This window comes from Pelobates fuscus, chromosome 13 (genome assembly GCF_036172605.1).
Source record: "Pelobates fuscus isolate aPelFus1 chromosome 13, aPelFus1.pri, whole genome shotgun sequence".
Classification (NCBI taxonomy): domain Eukaryota; kingdom Metazoa; phylum Chordata; class Amphibia; order Anura; family Pelobatidae; genus Pelobates; species Pelobates fuscus.
This window is the reverse complement of record NC_086329.1, coordinates 19,362,969-19,384,463: the sequence shown is the minus strand read 5'-3', so window position 1 is coordinate 19,384,463 and position 21,495 is coordinate 19,362,969. Positions and strand designations below refer to the sequence as shown.

The following is a 21,495-nucleotide window of genomic DNA, read 5'->3' as shown; positions in this document are numbered from 1 at the left end:
GAGTGCTCCCCTGGGTGGCTGCCATTTTGTATAGACGAACGCCAGCCAGGGGGAGCATTCGTATCCCGAAAGGCGACGCTTCCCTTGCAGGTTTCAGTAAAGGAACCTCGCGAACAGAGACTGGCCAGGGAATGTGCTGTTGTGTGGTCGCCTGAGGTTGGAGGGGATGCTTTTGGGGCACTGGCTAATTTGGTGGCCTTTTTTGTGCCTGGGAGACAAAGGGACAATTTCTTTCCCGTGCTTTGGCCCCCAGGCACAGAGGCTCCTGGGATTAAGACCCCCCTGTCATCCTGGGCGGGAGACCCCTCGCCTGAGTGGCAAGCTTCTAGACCTGGGAGACAAAGGGGCCGTGACCCCTTTCCCGTACTTTGGCTCCCAGGTGTAGAGGATCTTAGGATACAACCCCAATGTGTTTGTGAAGTGGACACCTTGCATGGGGCTATGCATAAAAGCCGAGAGTGGCATAATAAAATAGTGTTGTACCGCCAGAACTGTGTGTCGTCCAGTTACTGGGGGAATAGCTGTCTGCCTGTTCTAAGGGTTCCAGAGGGGCTGAAGGAACGAAATAGCGGAGGTAACCAGTCGGGTTACCCGTGGTCTGCTACAGTTAAATTCGGTATAACAGATCAGTCTGAGAAAGTGGACACTCGTAGTCAGAGGGACCTGAGAAAGACCAAGACATCACAGAACCCCAGGTAGGTTACACCTTTGGGCCCCCTTCATTATTCACATAGAATTGGTTAATGGGGCCAAGCAAACTCCTGGTTCTGGGCTGGGCCCCTGTTTAAGGCCTAGGCAGCTTCCTAGAGTTTCCTTATGGTTAATCCTGCTCTGAGAGAGTCGAGGGATATAGATATGTATCCTATTATACAAGATGGGAGTAGCATGGCATGTAGTATTTAACTTGTGTAATATCCGAGTAGAACCATAATATAGGTATGGAGTAGCTCTGTGCATTTATTTAAATGGTCAGTGTTGTCGTAACTATAAATGACTCTTAGATCAAAAACATAATTATCAACATGGATACCGCACTCTCGTGGATCACAGGGTGCAACCGGGCCTGAAGTTGCCCAATCCTCACAATGTGATTTGCAAAAAAAAGTAATGATGTGAGCTTGACAAAGGCCCTGTTGTGGGCCAAAACGTTGTTTTGATTCTGCTCCAATAAATAAGCCCACTGCATTGAACTTGAGTGCCTGGACAATCATTACTTTTTGGAAATCTTAGATCAAAAACAGCACACAGACCAATATTGAACATTAGAAAAAAAAATCAAGTAATGATAATTTCAGGAAAAAAAAATGCAAAAAATGTTTAGGAAATAAAAGATGTATTCTAATTGTCTGCTTATTTTTTTTCAGAATTCAATTAGAATTCAAATCCGCAATAACAGAATGTCCTTCCCATCCTTTGCAAGCATCCTGGATCAATAACAGTGCCAACGGATCCATCACTTTACATTTATATTTTGATTTTTCTGAATATGTTCTTTTATGCAGGTGTTTTTTCAGCTAAAGCATTGTTAAGTAGAGGTGCTATAATAAGAAAGACAAGCAGTGCTCTTAATTAAACGACCTTACAGCATTGTGCTCTCCACACTGACAGATACAACATGGTATACGTCGGAGGGAGTATGTCGGCTGAGAATACGAGCACAGTTTATACAGCTGGTGACAATACCCTTTACAGAAACATATGCTTTTTATATAAGAATTTCTTTTACACAGAAGGCTTACGATTTGCTGTTGTGACAGAAAGGCAATGAGAAAATTGCTAGTGGGAAAGTGTGAGTAATGTGATGCTTTACATCAGGAAAAAGCCAAAACTGTATTATGTACAGGAAGGAACCATAATGTATATGAAACTATACTGTGTGATGCTGTATAGAGGGCAGGGATAGCCGATACTCAATGTTGTGCTAAAAGAAAGGGGGATTTTACTAGCAGGAATAAGCGCGTATGGATATATTACGTCCATTTAAACCAGCCATAACAAAGTTCAGATATCAAGTTTTTGGCGGAACGTTACCAGAATAGCATTTTGCTAAAATAAGTAAATGATTTGATTCCTATACCATTTTAACTAAAGAGAAAAGGGACTGGCACCTCCTCACCACAATCAGGTACAAGGTGATAGGACATGATTTGTGCTGGAACGTCTAAGCCGTCACGATGTTATGAAGCCTGATAACCTAAACACCAGGGAAACTCATCAAACTCTTGTCAAACTCCGCTTAGATCTGGGATCTGGTAACGCTAGTTCCATGACAGTACTACCGCTATAGGTAGGACATACAGATTAAGGACACAGCCACAAAATTCCCCTTATACAATCCATCCCTGCATGTTACCAGACAACATCTGACTCTTAAAATAAAAACAAGAAAGAACATTGGATATAAAAAGGGGGAGAGAAACATCTTAAATGAAACTGCTCGTCCAATAAGGACATTCACAAGCTACAGCATGGATTTCCCATGTGTGTTTCATACATGTACCATGGACCTTTAACAAATCACAGTCCCCTTTATGAAGTAAAATTCGTATTTGAAAGAGAGCCGCAGTTATCTCTTTGGTAAGGTCTGTTCTGGAAGGTAATTATAGTGTTAGTATACAGGGAGTGCAGAATTATTAGGCAAGTTGTATTTTTGAGGATTAATTTTATTATTGAACAACAACCATGTTCTCAATGAACCCCAAAAACTAATTAATATCAAAGCTGAATATTTTTGGAAGTAGTTTTTAGTTTGTTTTTAGTTTTAGCTATTTTAGGGGGATATCTGTGTGTGCAGGTGACTATTACTGTGCATAATTATTAGGCAACTTAACAAAAAACAAATATATACCCATTTCAATTATTTATTTTTACCAGTGAAACCAATATAACATCTCAACATTCACAAATATACATTTCTGACATTCAAAAACATAACAAAAACAAATCAGTGACCAATATAGCCACCTTTCTTTGCAAGGACACTCAAAAGCCTGCCATCCATGGATTCTGTCAGTGTTTTGATCTGTTCACCATCAACATTGCGTGCAGCAGCAACCACAGCCTCCCAGACACTGTTCAGAGATGTGTACTGTTTTCCCTCCTTGTAAATCTCACATTTGATGATGGACCACAGGTTCTCAATGGGGTTCAGATCAGATCTAAGGCCATGTCATTAGATTTTCTTCTTTTATACCCTTTCTTGCCAGCCACGCTGTGGAGTACTTGGACGCGTGTGATGGAGCATTGTCCTGCATGAAAATCATGTTTTTCTTGAAGGATGCAGACTTCTTCCTGTACCACTGCTTGAAGAAGGTGTCTTCCAGAAACTGGCAGTAGGACTGGGAGTTGAGCTTGACTCCATCCTCAACCCGAAAAGGCCCCACAAGCTCATCTTTGATGATACCAGCCCAAACCAGTACTCCACCTCCACCTTGCTGGCGTCTGAGTCGGACTGGAGCTCTCTGCCCTTTACCAATCCAGCCACGGGCCCATCCATCTGGCCCATCAAGACTCACTGTCATTTCATCAGTCCATAAAACCTTAGAAAAATCAGTCTTGAGATATTTCTTGGCCCAGTCTTGAGGTTTCAGCTCAGTCTTGAGGTTTCAGCTTGAACAGCTTGTGTCTTGTTCAGTGGTGGTAGTCTTTCAGCCTTTCTTACCTTGGCCATGTCTCCGAGTATTGCACACCTTGTGCTTTTGGGCACTCCAGTGATGTTGCAGCTCTGAAATATGGCCAAACTGGTGGCAAGTGGCATCTTGGCAGCTGCACGCTTGACTTTTCTCAGTTCATGGGCAGTTATTTTGCGCCTTGGTTTTTCCACATGCTTCTTGCGACCCTGTTGACTATTTTGAATGAAACGCTTGATTGTTCGATGATCACGCTTCAGAAGCTTTGCAATTTTAAGAGTGCTGCATCCCTCTGCAAGATATCTCACTATTTTTTACTTTTCTGAGCCTGTCAAGTCCTTCTTTTGACCCATTTTGCCAAAGGAAAGGAAGTTACCTAATAATTATGCACACCTGATATAGGGTGTTGATGTCATTAGACCACACCCCTTCTCATTACAGAGATGCACATCACCTAATATGCTTAATTGGTAGTAGGCTTTCGAGCCTATACAGCTTGGAGTAAGACAACATGCATAAAGAGGATGATGTGGTCAAAATACTCATTTGCCTAATAATTCTGCACTCCCTGTATGAGAGGTGCAGCCCCTGCCCCTATAAGGAGCTATCATTAGGTAACAATATTGTGAAAATATGTTTCTCAGCATTCTGCCGTACAAAAGGAATATGTACTTAGTTTAAATTACAAACTTAGTATTATTTATTTGATTAGATGGGAACATTCTATTTTAAAAGACTAAAAACGATGACTATAGTGTACTTATTATTTTATTGGCCCTGAGTGTTAGTTGGGTCCTTTTAGATTTCAGGGGCCCCCGATTTTTTTCGATCTTCGTAAAATAAATGACTAACTGTAATCCAGCACCAACATTGTATTTTCCAAGCAGCCTGATTTGCATCAGTGATGTCTCATGGAGAGGCATTGCAGACTTAATGCACATGCACAGCACTCGCTGCAATGCACCAATTCAATTATTTTCGTAGAGAAACATTGAATCCAGTGCTTCTCTATGAGAAACAATAAATGTTGCACTACACAAGATGGCCTGTCTCCCGCCTCCCAATACAGCACTCTCTGGGGTTACTGAAGTACAATGCAGGCACACTCACATCAGAGCTCCCTGCATTGTGCTAAGTGAATGTTTGGCATCTTCATGCCATGTGCGAGTACGTCAAATATGAAGAATCAAGTTTTACTCTAAATGCGGAAACAGCCACTGGAGGTTTGGTTAGCACACACAATGTAAACACTGCTGTATCCAACATGTGTCCGGAGTGTCCCTTAAATTAGTTAGATTCAGTTGATGTGGACACAGTATAAAATAAAGTTTTCCTAGCAGTGTTGTCCATTGTGCTTTACCTAAAGAAAGGGGTTTATTAACTAAATAAAAAATGTCAGGGAATAGACAAGTGAATTGCACATTATAGGTCAAAATCCAATCCAATACTAAAAATTGTGGCTGTGCGGTCCCTTCAAAAGCGCCTTCTTCCCTGGACACTGGGGTCAAAACTTAGTCAATCTAACTTCTAAGTAGACCTCTAGCAGGAAAAAATAAAGATATAAAAAATTATAACAAATTTGTGGAATGGGCTATTTACAACAAACAAGAGATGGCAGAAATTTGTATTGCCATATAGTTATTTCAGTATTCATTTAATTAATAAAAAAGTAATTAAAACCTTAGCAAGGTTGGCGGATTCCATATAATTTATTTACATCGTTCATGTACTAAATTATAATTGGTAATCTGAAAGGTACGATGATACTATTTGCACATTTTACTATATTAATATTTAATATTCATCATATCTCCCCAATGTCTAATGGAAAGGGAAATCTATTCACTAAAACGGAGGTGAGCTTTCAGACAGGTGTTAACCGTGAATAACAGAACGCTTGGGTCTTTCTGATCCCACTTGCGTCATGTCTCTGATGAGTATGGCTGTGTTATTAATGCAAACAAGTAATTTAGTGCAGCCTTGCTGTGAATATATCATTTTTAGTTGATAGGGTGAGGCGAGAGGCACAGGGAATTTGCTACGATGGTAAAATACGCTTTCTCTCAGTAAGGACTGTAATAAATGCATGGTGCCGTGTACACATGTAGATGATGGGACAGGAACATTTAGTGACATTCTGTCGCCTGTATCATTATTGGTTGAAATGTATGTTAACAAAAAAAAAAAAAAATAAATAAACAAACACAAAAAAAAACCCCACAAAGACAATGTGATCTATTTACCGTATATTCGACGGTACACGTTATATAGTATATATCTAACTTCCTTCACATACAAATACAATGTCCCAGCATATATGCAGAGTATCAGTTAGATGCTGGACTTGCTGAGATGCCCTATTATCTACGGTAATCTGTGTTCTTTATACACCACCTCACACACAGGTCTTCCTGTTCTGACCGCGCCTGGATTTAATAGCTGTGCAACACGGAAAAATTAAGTAATTTTAATTATGCCTCCAAGTTATTTACTGCAATTAAGACCATTTATCATATGCAAATTAGTGCAAACGGGTCTCATTAGTTAGTAAATTACTCAATATGAGCCGAACAATGTAGCACTCCAGTTTGTAATGAAAAATCCCTGTAGAGGCGAGCAGGATCAATTAAGCTAATTTGCATATGCAAATATATTCACTTTTGCCATTTTTCTATCTTTAGTTCGGTGATTTGGGATGATTTTCCCTTCCAGGTGCTATTTTGTTCTGAAAATCAGCCCCCGCTGTGAGGATCTGGTGGAGACCTTCGAGGTCCACAGACCTGCATGTGAGGCAGTGACAATAATGTGTATGGGAGTCTCTGCAGAAATCCGATTTGGGGGCATGTACCCACCCAGTACTTATGTAAGTGGTTGCTGTTATTTCTAGGGCCCAATTACTGACTTGCAAACAATTATTTTGGAACACTTGGAGTGCTTAATTAGATCAGGGTAGCCCAAATCCAGTCCTCAAGTGCCACAGACTCACTTGGTCTTCCAAAGAATTTTTGAATTGTGTATTGGGGATACATAGAGCTAAATTGTTAATAATAGGTTTTCAAAATCCTTAAGCTATAGCATAACAATGGCTTACTAATTTTAGCCATTTTCCTTACAACAGCCTTTTAAGAGGGGGAAAATAATCAATTTTGACACCTCCAATTTAGCATACAAGATCCAGTGCACTCACTTATTCACTAAACAGCAATTTCAAAACTCACAGCATGAAATAGTTTTAGAGAAAAAAATAAAAATAACCTAGGCAAAAATAACGGGGGTTTAGTTACATTCTATTCTATGTAAAGATACAGTGTTGTCTTGTACTCCGTGTTTGTATAGTGTGTGTGTGTGGGAGGGAATTATTAAAACTGTATTAAACACAAAGGTGCAAACAGACCCCGAGCACATGGGTACGAATGGGAGGCTCTAAGCAGGAAAACACAATATGGTAGATTTCGCACTCAATGTGTGTGTATGTATGTATGTATGTATGTATGTATGTATATATATATATATATATATATATATACACATACAAGGTCAGGGGAGTGCACTGGTTTGTGTATTTTATATATATATATATATATATATATATATATATATATATATATATATATATATATATATATATATATAGGCCGAGAGACTCAATTTAAATTGCAATATACAGTTCGTTCAGAGTTACCATATACAAAGGAGATGATGCATTTGGTGCTTTACTGCACGTAACTGTGAGGCACAAAATGTGTCAAGACTTGCTCATTCATCTCCTTTGTGAGCTCACAGTCAGCCTTAGGGACCCTGTGCAAAACAGTGTCCACCTGCCCGTCATTACAGACTGTCATGATTTAATGTAGACATATGCAATACACAGTCAATCTCTCCCATACACAGTCATTCGTGTTTTCTTAAACAAATAAGAATATGGTTTGTGCACTATTGAGGTATGTGAGGGATTACGTATGTACAATCATTGTGAATATCAATGAATGTCTCTCTGTGCCATATCACAGTGTAATGTGTGAACAGTGTCCGTGTGTATGAGAGCTAATCTTTGTATACTATCATTGGATGTGCCTAGCTGTATGTCTATGTGCAGTGTGTGTGTGTGTGTTTGCATTGTCTATAAGTTGATGTTCGGGTGTGTTTGTGTGTATTTAGGTGGCTTATATTCCTATATACATGTGCAACATCTGAGTTTGTGTGTATGTTGAAGTTTTGTATTCCTGTGTTCTTGTGCAATGTCTGTATGTTGGTATCCTTTGCGTGAGTGCAATGTCTGTATGTTGGTATCATTTGCGTGAGTGCAAAGTCTGTATGTTGGTATCCTTTGCGTGAGTGCAGTGTCTGTATGTTGGTATCCTTTGCGTGAGTGCAGTGTCTGTATGTTGGTATCCTTTGCGTGAGTGCAATGTCTGTATGTTGGTATCATTTGCGTGAGTGCAGTGTCTGTATGTTGGTATCCTTTGCGTGAGTGCAGTGTCTGTATGTTGGTATCCTTTGCGTGAGTGCAGTGTCTGTATGTTGGTATCCTTTGCGTGAGTGCAGTGTCTGTATGTTGGTATCATTTGCGTGAGTGCAGTGTCTGTATGTTGGTATCCTTTGTGTGAGTGCAGTGTCTGTATGTTGGTATCCTTTGCGTGAGTGCAGTGTCTGTATGTTGGTATCCTTTGCGTGAGTGCAGTGTCTGTATGTTGGTATCCTTTGCGTGAGTGCAATGTCTGTATGTTGGTATCCTTTGCGTGAGTGCAATGTCTGTATGTTGGTATCCTTTGCGTTAGTGCAGTGTCTGTATGTTGGTATCCTTTGCGTGAGTGCAGTGTCTGTATGTTGGTATCCTTTGCGTGAGTGCAGTGTCTGTATGTTGGTATCCTTTGCGTGAGTGCAGTGTCTGTATGTTGGTATCCTTTGCGTGAGTGCAGTGTCTGTATGTTGGTATCCTTTGCGTGAGTGCAGTGTCTGTATGTTGGTATCCTTTGCGTGAGTGCAGTGTCTGTATGTTGGTATCCTTTGCGTGAGTGCAATGTCTGTATGTTGGTATCCTTTGCGTGAGTGCAATGTCTGTATGTTGGTATCCTTTGTGTTAGTGCAGTGTCTGTATGTTGGTATCCTTTGCGTTAGTGCAGTGTCTGTATGTTGGTATCCTTTGCGTGAGTGCAGTGTCTGTATGTTGGTATCCTTTGCGTGAGTGCAGTGTCTGTATGTTGGTATCCTTTGCGTGAGTGCAGTGTCTGTATGTTGGTATCCTTTGCGTGAGTGCAGTGTCTGTATGTGTGTATGCCCGTGTTGGCAATGTAAGGTAAGCAGTGGTGAAAGTGCAAGTACCATGATATCCTGCCACCCTAAAAGGCTAACTAAGGCATCATGAACCTTTCAATTCACTTACATTTGTGTAAACCCTCTGAGGTGTCCCCCTACCTCCATCTTTATCTCTAGCTACCCCCACAGTTAAGGTATGACTGTGACTTTCTTTTCTGCCTTAACACTGCGTGTGACTGGCAACAGTTCAGTCAGTGGAGGGGGTGGGAACTTGGTGGAATGACAAATATTCAGTTTGTCTATATTGCTGCCATTGTTCTAAGGCTGAGAATGAAGACGCAACCCTAACCACTTCATAACGTTACAGCAACTCCTGTGGGTGGCTGGAGGTAGACGGTCCCCAACCTGCTCGCAAAATGTTTGTGGAGTCCCCTAGACTCTGATACTGGCTATTTGCTAGCAACGCAGTGGTACCCGAACTCTGTGTGCGTCCTGTGTGATCGCACCCCCTTAGGCTGACCCTGTATTAGCTTCTATATATACTGTGTGATATATATATTGGCTTTTTAACTGGAGTTCTAAGACCTATTTCCCATATTAGCTAAGAATACTTTCCTGTTAATGATGGGAGTTGGGATCCTGTATGGACACGAAACACATACTGACAGTCACATTTTAGGTGGAATAAAGTTTTAGTTACACGGGTTGGTCTAAAAGCACCATACACACTCTGCATGGTGCTGAGCTCCCGGAGCCTATTCATTGCCTTGAGTGGACTATAGCAGTCTGGAATATTTAGTGTCAATTTTCTCCCTATCATGTGTTCTAATCAGCCTTGTGATGAATGGAATTGCCTTTCCCATAATGCACTGCTGGAATGGTGATCATGGAATACAGTCAGAACCCATATTTACGAAAATGAGACACTCCTGATTGCAGAGTATCATCCTGGTATACGAGGGAACTGCCACTTACCAGTCCACCACGTTTTTCTCAAACTGTGTGACACCAAACAAAATGGCCATTGCCTATAGCCTACTAGCACCATAGCCACTACATAGGGCTCTAACCAGTGTATTCCGACACAAACCTTTTGTGGCGAAACCAACCTCGCCACTGGGCCCTGGAGAAGCCTGTTTGCTAGCCTCCTACCTGCTGACTATGGCCCCTGGGTTATTTGGGGCATATTGTACTTTATATTGCTGCTACTGGCCCTTTAAAATCAGCAATGGATATATTGGGACTTTTGGGACTACTGTCCCTTTAAGACTGTGGAGCATATTCCAGTATACTGCCTTTAATATTACATATGTATTTATGTGTTGAGTTTAACCTGGGATATGTATGCAGCATTCACCTGATTGTTCGGTAGAATCACTCCATTCATTATATTGAGTGAAACTACCGAACAACCAGACCACCCAGGACTAAGTGTGCCTCCAATTACAGTTTGCAACAATGTTGCAAACGGGTAATTGGCAATCAGTGTAATGTATTCTTTGTCCTCTGGGTGGCCGCCATTCGGGAAACAAACACGTGGCGGCGGCCATCTTAAACTACCGAACAGCGGTGTTTTGCCGTCGAGTGTCTGGAACTAAAATCGGACACTTGACTAGGCAAACACCGCTGAGACCTCCATACTTCCAGAAATTCGTATAGAAACTACCGAATGACCCGCCGTTCGGTAGAAAGAACCCCACAAACAAGGGAATTCATTCAAACCCTCTCCAGGCTCTATAACACAGGCAATTCGCCTGTTTTCATTCCCTTGTTTGTGACCGACCGCAGGGCCAAAATGCATGGAACTGTTTTCGGATACTTTACCCATGCGGTCGGTCAAATCTTTGGAACCTCATATCTCCCGAACTGTTCATCCGAATGACTTGAATTTTGGATATGTTGTCCCCCTGAATAAGGGCTATCCAGCGATGCTGGATTTAAAGGTGTACCCCCTGTTTTTGGGGTACATCCAGAACTTGGCTGGAAAAGTGTACCGGATAATTGGGTTTAATGTTATCTGAGGGGAGGAGATGTGTGGGCTGAACCATGTATGTGATTGGTTATTTTATGCCTCCCCCTGGGTGTGGCCTGTATGTGGATTATTGTAATAAAAGCCAGGCTGGATGAGCCAGTCCAGAGTTCCTGTTTTACCCTCAAAGTGATGTGTCGTCTCATTATTGGGGGAAGGATTTAATGTATGCTGTTCCAGTTGACTGCTAGGAGTACAAGACGATTCGTATGGTTCCTATTCAATGGTCTACAGCATTCAGAGGCTTGAGAGGATTTATACGCTTCTCGGATTCGGTGATTATGGTGTCTGCCAGAGTGCTTGGAGTCCTCAGGAAGCGCTAGGAGCATCCATTAACGGAGGTACCAAGTCGGGGTGCCAGGTGATCCGTTACATTGGTGGCAGCGGTGGGATGGCGTCCTAGTGCGAGGTAAAGCAGCTCGGAGACACAGTACGTTTGGATTTACAAATTGAGGGCAACGCTAGCAGTCGTGCAGCGCCCCTGGGAGCAGACTAGTATGGAAGGTTCTGGCTCTGGAGATGATTGGCTGGCCGAGGTGAGGCAGCGAGTGGCCGAGTATGGGGATGATATACCCATGGAGACACGCCGGGTGATCTGGAACCAGGTCATGGCCGAGCGAAACACAAGGCTGGACCGAGAATTCCGGTTGGCGAAAGAGAGGAAGTATGCTCAGCAGCAGGAGCGTTACAGCAGCCGAGTAGAGGCTGCATCCGAGGAGGTTAGCCGTCTTTCCCTGAGGCGGCGGGAGGAACCCGAAGTGGGGGTCCTCATAGACTGGTCCTGTGAGGAACCACAACAGGCAGGTAGAGATGGGACCAAGGTCTCTCCACCTGGCCCACCGGGATGCTGGGCAGCCGGCCCAGATCCCCAGCAGCAGCCAGAGTTGCCAGGTGGGGAAGCAGGTGGCCCTTACTCACAAATGTTGAGGGGCCTCACGGATTGGTCCTGGGAAGACCCACAGATGGCAGGTGGAGATGGGACTGCGGTCTCTCTACCGGCCCTACAGGGATGCTGGGCAGTCGGCCCAGATCCCCAGCGGCAGTGTGCGTTACAGGGAGCTGAAGGTGCCGTTCTTGCTCCCCAGCGGCAGTCTACGGTGCAGGGAGAGGAGCCTGTTATCCCCTCTCCCCAGTGGCTGAAGGTGTGTAAGGGAGAGGAGTTTGTTATTCCCTCTCCCCAGCGGCAGCGCAGCTCACCAAGGGGAGACAGTAAGCCCCTCACCAGCGCAGATGGGACCGTGGTCTCTGCGCCCTGCCTACAGGGAGTACAGAGGGTCAGCCCTGCTCCCCAGCGGCTGAAAGTGTGTAAGGGAGAGGAGTTTGTTACCACCTCTCCCCAGCGGCGGATCATTAATGTACAGGGAATAGAGAGCCCAGTCTCCATTCCCCAGCGGCAGAGTGTTCTAATGGGAGAGGAGCGGGTTACCACCTCTCCCCAGCGGCAGCTTAATGTACCAGGGGGAGACTGTAAGCCCCACACCTGTGCAAATGGGACAGTGGTCTCTGCACTTCCAGCACAGGGGGTAGGGACGGTCGGTCCTGCCCCCCCAGGACAGGGCTGTTTAGCCAAAGGGGAGACAGTCAGTCTCCAGCAGCAGAGCTGTGTAACTAAAGGGGAGACAGTCGGTCTCCAGCAGCAGAGCTGTGTAACTCAAGGGGAGACAGTCGGTCTCCAGCAGCAGAGCTGTGTAACTCAAGGGGAGACAGTCGGTCTCCAGGAGCAGAGCGGTGTATTTAAAGGGGAGACAGTCGGTCTCCAACAACTAAGCTTCAACCCGACTACTCCCGGGGTAGTGCTGGCACCAGGGCAGAGTACCGCTGGTCTCTGCCCACTCAGCAACCCACCAAAACAGCCTACCAGTCCCCCACATAGCCGTGGTGAGGCACCTGGACCTGGACAAGTTTTTCCCTTACTCAGGTGTAGTAACCATTTTATGTGGGTGGGCTGTACTGCTGTTTCTGTTTTGTGGGTGGGCTGCTGGACTAACAAGGGCACTGACCGGCAAGAGGTCAGGTACCCTGTTAGTCTGTTTGGAAAAGGGGAGAAATGTGGCGAAACCAACCTCGCCACTGGGCCCTGGAGAAGCCTGTTTGCTAGCCTCCTACCTGCTGACTATGGCCCCTGGGTTATTTGGGGCATATTGTACTTTATATTGCTGCTACTGGCCCTTTAAAATCAGCAATGGATATATTGGGACTTTTGGGACTACTGTCCCTTTAAGACTGTGGAGCATATTCCAGTATACTGCCTTTAATATTACATATGTATTTATGTGTTGAGTTTAACCTGGGATATGTATGCAGCATTCACCTGATTGTTCGGTAGAATCACTCCATTCATTATATTGAGTGAAACTACCGAACAACCAGACCACCCAGGACTAAGTGTGCCTCCAATTACAGTTTGCAACAATGTTGCAAACGGGTAATTGGCAATCAGTGTAATGTATTCTTTGTCCTCTGGGTGGCCGCCATTCGGGAAACAAACACGTGGCGGCGGCCATCTTAAACTACCGAACAGCGGTGTTTTGCCGTCGAGTGTCTGGAACTAAAATCGGACACTTGACTAGGCAAACACCGCTGAGACCTCCATACTTCCAGAAATTCGTATAGAAACTACCGAATGACCCGCCGTTCGGTAGAAAGAACCCCACAAACAAGGGAATTCATTCAAACCCTCTCCAGGCTCTATAACACAGGCAATTCGCCTGTTTTCATTCCCTTGTTTGTGACCGACCGCAGGGCCAAAATGCATGGAACTGTTTTCGGATACTTTACCCATGCGGTCGGTCAAATCTTTGGAACCTCATATCTCCCGAACTGTTCATCCGAATGACTTGAATTTTGGATATGTTGTCCCCCTGAATAAGGGCTATCCAGCGATGCTGGATTTAAAGGTGTACCCCCTGTTTTTGGGGTACATCCAGAACTTGGCTGGAAAAGTGTACCGGATAATTGGGTTTAATGTTATCTGAGGGGAGGAGATGTGTGGGCTGAACCATGTATGTGATTGGTTATTTTATGCCTCCCCCTGGGTGTGGCCTGTATGTGGATTATTGTAATAAAAGCCAGGCTGGATGAGCCAGTCCAGAGTTCCTGTTTTACCCTCAAAGTGATGTGTCGTCTCATTATTGGGGGAAGGATTTAATGTATGCTGTTCCAGTTGACTGCTAGGAGTACAAGACGATTCGTATGGTTCCTATTCAATGGTCTACAGCATTCAGAGGCTTGAGAGGATTTATACGCTTCTCGGATTCGGTGATTATGGTGTCTGCCAGAGTGCTTGGAGTCCTCAGGAAGCGCTAGGAGCATCCATTAACGGAGGTACCAAGTCGGGGTGCCAGGTGATCCGTTACACCTTTGATGAGAAATTACCAAAAAATAGTCATAGTCTGTTTTCTTCAAAGGGAGGGCAAGTTATAATCCAGCCAAAACTGACACAATAAGGGGTCCTTTAAGTATAAATAGACCCAGGAAATGTTCACTAGAATTGTACAGATCAAGTAGCTGGAAGTTACTGCGAGCACTAGATTGAAACTAATTCTGGGACTAAGCCAGTGCCCCATACAAAGCATCACATAAACGGTGATAGTGAGGGACTCCAAACGTGTGGAATCCCACTATTGTTTAATTGGATAAAGTCAATGAGGACTTAAACAGATGCAGGCTGCCCAGACAGGGTGCAAGGACATTCCATCGCACGCGTATCCCCTCCCTGCCCTCGCACAGCACATGGCCGCCTGCGGGACTTTATCAATCACAGGCAGATGCCTGGTTTAAATGTCAGTGCTGCGGCTGCAGCCATCCATTCATCTACACATTGATCAGAGGTGTCAGCGAAAGAGCAGCGCGGAGTTAACCCTTTGCTGGAGCAACACCCTTCCTGCTTATTTATAGTTTTTCTTTGCAGAAGGAATTAATGCTATTTTATAAGACCATTTGCAATGATTATCCTCTGTTCACATTAAAGCGTCCTTGACTGTTAAACATTTAACATTACTGAATGTACAGACAAAAATGGAGTAAAAACTATATGTCTAAATGTTCCTTGTATTTTGCTTCAAGTTTTCCATTAATCGATTAACTAATAGCAGCGTTTAACAAATCAATCTATTCCTGAACATACTGAAAACACGGTATTAGAAATACTTTCACTGGATCTGTCAACTTCTAAAATTGCGTGACCTCAGGATAGCTGTGTTAATTATTAGGTATCGTACAGAAGATGAATGAATGCCCCAACACTCTTCCCCACAGCATAACCCTATTTCCCTCACAACTTGGCATTCTGGTCCAACATATGAGGTCTCAAGTAATCCATCATGCTCTACTTTGCCAGATATTTTATTTAAAGATAATCGTAAGTGGTGGGCCTGGCTTGGATGTTGAGCCGCATGGCAGCTTAAAACCGTAGCTGCACTGGGCACCTTGCAATGCTCGCCGAATCTAGCCAACTGCTACCCATTCTTTTATCCACAGGGTCATGAGTGTACACCATCATGGACACCCAAATGCCCTAAAAAAATAAGGAAAAAGCATTCATTCGCTGACACATGTTTTGCATCTGCACATAGGCCTCAGACATCGAGCCAAGACGAGGAACTTCCCCCGCTGTCTCTGGAAGTCGGATACAGAAGGTCCAATCTGTGTATCTGAGGATACAGAACACATACTGCAACAAATGGGAGAACTAAAGTCATACATGGCACAGGAGATCTCTCAAGGGTCCACGGAAATACAAAAAAAATTACATCTGTACAGTGGGCCAATGCGCTGCTGAGTTGGAGAGCAAAGCGGAAAATCTAGTGGAAGTCCATAACTAGGTGGTGGTGGACTGCTTCTCGACCATGCAAACCCAATTTCTGGAGTTGGAGGAGGTCTATAAGGACCTAGCAAATAGGACACGCTGCAACAACTTGCCCATTAAAGGCCAGAGAGGGGAGCTCATGGACCTGTAGGACTTGGGTCTTGAGAGCTCATGGACCTGTAGGACTTGGGTCTTGAGGTCCTCCGCCCACTGGCTTCAGCTTATTGACAGAGTCCACAGGGTGTATATATATATATATTATATATATATATATATATGTATAGGCCACTCTTCAGAGACAAAGGAGATCAACTCAATAGCCTGGTCTGACGACGCTGACATTGCCATTTTTAAAACACCTCTGAATGTCTCTTCTGAAATTGAGACATCCACAGTGTGCTCAACTCATAAGGCAGTGATACAAGGTCACTTCATGAAAGTGGTCTCATATAAAAACAACAAAAATCATGTAAACAATCAGAGTTGCAGGCAACCTTGAGGAAAATAATAAACAAACACAACAATGGACTCGGACCAACAGACCCTTACACAGTTAAAGGGAGTGCAAAGCTTGATAAAGGAGCTTTTGTTAAACAATTTAGCTAAAAATATGACAGAGACAAAATGCCTATTATATGGGGAAAAAAGTAAAAAAAAAAAAAAAAGTACTCCTTATTTGCTAGGGGGCTTAAACCTTGACTGCAAAACCCTGTAATCAACGATTAAAACAACCAGTGGAGCAGTGACAAATTCACAACAAAGAATCTTAGAGACATTCACGGACTATTATTCTAGTAAGTTTACAAGAGGACAACCTGTCTCATATATCGGACTTACAATCCTTCTTTGAAACATCACACCTTCCTGCCCTTCCCGACTATGTTACTACGCTGTTCGGTTCCGAAATTCAATTAGATCAAGTCCTGCCAGCCATAGCATTTACTTAATGTTTCAATAGCCCCAGGCCCAGATGATAGCATAAAACCAAGAAACGTTGTGGCCCCCAACTCACAACTTAAATTTAAAATCAGAGGAGGCCAACTATTCACGGCAGAAACCACGTTAGCCAACATAGTATCCATACCCAAGGAAGGTAAGGACCCAACAGAAGTTTCGCTCATCAACACCAACGCTAAACTACATGCAGATATCCATGCTGCCCGGTTAAACCCTCCGCTTCAAATCTTGATCCATCTAGACCAAGAGACAGAGAATTATTTTAAAACACGCGAGGAGTCGTGGATTTAGTGTTGTGGGCATCAGGCTCGGGAACACCTTTGATGGTCCTATCTCTGGATGCAGAGAGGGCATTTGATAGGGTGCTCTGGCCATCCTTGTTTAGCCTATTGACTCATTGATTGTTGGGATAAATAAGGCCCTGTACACCTCTCCGAAAGCCCAAATAACAGTCTTGCAGTGGGATTCTTCCTTCCTTATCCATTTTAATTTAGTTACTAATCTCAATGTTTATGCTTAATTACTACCTGCAAAGAAGTGATTTATGGGGTATGCATGGTGTACCTTTTTGATCAGGAGACTCCCTCCCTGTATCTAGTGGAGGCACTTTCCTGGCCATATCGGTACTCACGAGCAGACCTACGCGCATTTCGGAATTATCATTGATATCGGAGTTACAATCATATCACGTTAATGTATATGTGCACCATCCTTGTGGTTGTTAACATATTTCATGTATACGCACTCTCAAAACCTATGCATTTTGTATCCCTAGTTATACTTGAATGACGGGTTCTGTTTCATTGAAAAATGGATACAGTAAATAAAATAACATTTTTTTAAAGGAAAGTATGTTTTACCACATGAGATAGATTGAAAGATTTATTTTTTCTTTCAAGTTTCAATTATGTCTTGATATTATTAGCTTTGTAAGAATGAAAGGTTGAGTTTGATCTGCCAGTAATCAAACAGGTAATGTTGATATCTGAACATCTAATCAAGTGTACAAACCAATGGTATCATCTCACTGACATTGCCCATGACAGAGACTAAACATTACAACTGGTCCTACTCAGAGTTCTGATAGATCTGGAACAAGCACTACACACTACATTTATAATAAAGGGGGTTATGACTTTATTATTGGAAGTTGGCTGACCTCCTTCAGCTATTATTTTAGGGATGCCTTAAGAAAATGTAAACAAATGGTCTTTGGGTATTAATGTAAAACATACACAATGCTCAAAAAGAAATCTTGATTTTGCCAAGTATTTCTAAGGTTGAATAACTCTGGTCAGTTTTCTTGATGGACAAATAAACAATGTTGCTTCTGGGCTGTTACAGCCCAAGCAGTCCAGCCACCAGAATTAGTCTTTAGGAAAAGCTGAGTCTTATGCGCAAACTCAAGGTGTCGTAGAATCACTGGCTTGTGCCAATTCAAGTGTTTCAGTTGTCTCCTGAAACTTCCTTGTGAGTGAAGGATGTGCAGAAAAGCAAAACCCAGAAAAGCTTGCCATCTGGGGATAAACAATGGTATAAGTGTAGTTCCACCTGTGGTCATCAGCTAGTGCTTGTCCTGCCTGGATCCAGGCCTTGCTCCCACTCTTAACCAATTAGGTTTAGCAGCTAACAACATCTGAATCTCATATCTGGTTAAAGGACACACGGATTCCGGCTCACGACTAGGATCACAACTGCATCCACAAAGCAACAGAAATCATGTTGAGTGAACCAAGAAAGTCATCTATAGACAGAGTTTTCCCCCATTTATCCACACTACTACCATCTTCATATTGGCAGCCATATTAAGACTCCTGTGACAGAGTTGAAGACGTCTCACACTCGGGGACAAGAGATTGGCCACCTCTATTTGTAAAGTGCAAAATTTGTGAATCTTAGCTGGAACATGGTAATCTATTCCAAACAGGCATACGAGGCTGATGTAGGGGATCCCTTAACTAAAGATGTGTCTCAATAGAGGATAAAATCTGAATTTTGCAAGCCTAGGAAAAAAATGTAAGCATTCAGCAAATTTTACCCTATTCGGCAAAATACCTTACCCTTATACCATAATAGGACACTCTCATTGGATTTCTAAAGGGGTGCACTAGGAATTGCTGACAGTACATCTAGACAAGGAGACTGAAAAGGAGGATCACGTGCATCCAATATTGGATTTGTGTGTGGACATTTTTTTACTTTTGTGCTGTTTTCTTTTCTTTCTATTCAATTCTTAAATTGGAAAAACAACACTTTGCAACTGAAAACAAACTGTAAACAGTTTGACTCCCGATTATACTTTTAAAAAATGGGTCCATTAATTTCATGATAAGCATTAAAGTGCATCACAGAACACTCAGACTCATTTAATTGACCTCAGAAAGATGAAAGGCTTAGTTGACCCTTGTGTGGAATTGAACCTGTAATTCTGAGATTCTACAGCTGGACAAGTCAGAGGTCTATAATATATTAACGAGAGTATATAAGAGTACTATATGAATATATATATAGTACAGTCCAAACCGCTATGTGCTAACCTGTTAATTAGCAGGAATATACAACAGACAAGAGGACAGACCCATTTTACTTACAGGAGAGGAAAGGGTTCTTTACGGGAAAAGTTGTCTCATAACTTTTTTCAGATTTTTTTTTTTTTTTTTTGAAAGGCATGAATATTTTTTTTTTAAATACATAATATTCAAGGCTATATGGTTAATATGCATGTGGGTTGTTAGCCAAGGGTAAATATAATTGAAATTATGAAGTAAGAAGGATTTTTCCCCCCCTTTTGTAGCATAATTGGCTTTTGGATTAACCACATACAAATGTTTTTTAAAAGATGTATTCAATGGACTTTAGTCGTTTTTCAACCTAGATTATTACTATGTAACTATGACTATACCCTTGATGGCAATTGCCTCTTTTTTGTATGTGTCCTTAATATATATAATATTACATTTACAAAAATAAAAAAAACTGGGTAGATGAGTTTGGCCTTAATCTGTGCACTTTGTGACAAATAGTACTCAAAATTCTCAAATTGAGGATGTATTTTCCATAGTAAATCTCTTACAGACCAGGAAATACAATATTGCATAGCAGATACAAAGTTTCCCAATTTTACTGCCAACCACACAAGTTTTAAGGCTATATATATATATGAAACGCATACTGAATAGGAGAAATCAACGTGCCCTTGGACATTCCATTTGGGAAGTTTATACTGGCCAAGAGAAATGTACAGAGCTGAACACCACCTCCCCAACCCTGAGATTAACACGATAACAAATTATATTGACTGCTTAGAAAATGAAACAGTGCTATAGGACAATGTAAATAAATCTCCTTACCTGCAGAATGTGGCTCCCGAGATGAGATTCAAAGACGTCAATTGCCAAAGAGCTGGGACTTCTCCTCCTTTGGGACCCTATAACTAAAAAGAAAACTGTGTCAGCAATGTGTGCCCAAAACCACAGACTAATACCAAGGTCATTCTCTTCCTACACATTTTGTTCTAATTGCTCGATAACTTGTTACGCTAGAACTACACCCACCAATCTAGATTATTTACATAATTTGTCTTGCTGCAGCCTCAGCATTCCATAGACCAAGAGAAATCACACACACACACACAAAAAAATTAAATAAAATGACAAGGCCATTATACTATACACACAATAAATAATACATGCACATACTATATATATATAGTGCCATTCAATGTATTCCTTAAAAGGGTTATTCCAAGCACTATGCTCAGTTCACTGACGAAGTGGTCATGGTGCCTGGAGTGCTGCTTAAACAGAATTTAACTCCTCTGCTGAAATAGGTGTAACTCCCTCTCCTGCTGTGTCATTTGGGTGTCACTATCCATCACAGAACTCTTGTTAAAGAAGTGGTAAAATCAAGACAAAGTGCTAAAACGTGAATTAAGCGTCAGACAGTCAGTGGTGGCTCGACACACCCTCTAAGCTGTCCATGTTCTCCCCATCAACTACCTTTACTAACATCCGTACCCTTGGCCTTGGCGCTGGACTGGATGGAAGATTTAGCTGTATTATTTTTTGTTTGTTTGTTTTTTGGGTAGGAACCAGTATAGGAAAAGTTACTTCGACCAATATTGAGAAAATAAAAACACGATATGAGTTTTATTATTATTTTTCACTAAACTGTTAATTCTTTTAAAATGAAAATTTGAAACCTGAGGTTGAAAAGTCAAACAGGAACCTACAATTCCAACTTTGCTATTTCCTAAATCACCTATTGTTGAATAAAGTGTAAATGAGAGAACTGGAGGCAGAACACACTGATGTCAGCAAAAATGGAGGACAGCATGAAAAGAAAAAAATAGATTGGCATGGTAAGAATACTGCAGGATAAGAAGCACCACTTGAGATCCAGTTATTTAGCTTTGACACCTACAACTATGATCTGGGGTGCAAAGTGCCAATGGGTACCCACACTCATACCTGCCTGTGCCATAGTCTTAGCTTTGTGAAAGAATGACACTATATGTTTATATGTCAAGCATGGCTACTTGTCTGTGGGCAGCCAAGAGTAGGAGAGAGACAAACCGAATACTCAGCTCACATTAGTTTTACATATCACCAAAAGTCAATTATAAAGACTAACATGGTCCAAAGCAATGGTAGAAACCCAGTCACAGGGAAATCGCCAAAAATAGAACCTGGAGCAGAGCTCCTGGAATTGGAAAAGTTATAAATCAGACCTCATAGAAGGTATAGAATCGGTGTATGTTAAATGAACACATTATTTGGACTGTGGCTGCTATCAGTATATACACAGTTAAGTTCTAA

General features: G+C 42.4%; 1 protein-coding gene across 7 annotated transcripts in view; it reads right to left on the bottom strand.

The window, feature by feature from the left end:
• Positions 1–21,495, bottom strand: part of NPAS3 (neuronal PAS domain protein 3) — a 366,208-nt gene that overhangs the window by 111,579 nt on the left and 233,134 nt on the right. For 6 of the 7 annotated variants that reach the window (XM_063439892.1, XM_063439895.1, XM_063439894.1 and 3 more), the window contains one exon: positions 20,029–20,111. In XM_063439892.1, the coding sequence (XP_063295962.1) occupies positions 20,029–20,111 (83 nt within the window). The remainder of the gene's footprint in view (positions 1–20,028; positions 20,112–21,495) is intronic. The other variant, XM_063439893.1, reaches the window with a different exon arrangement.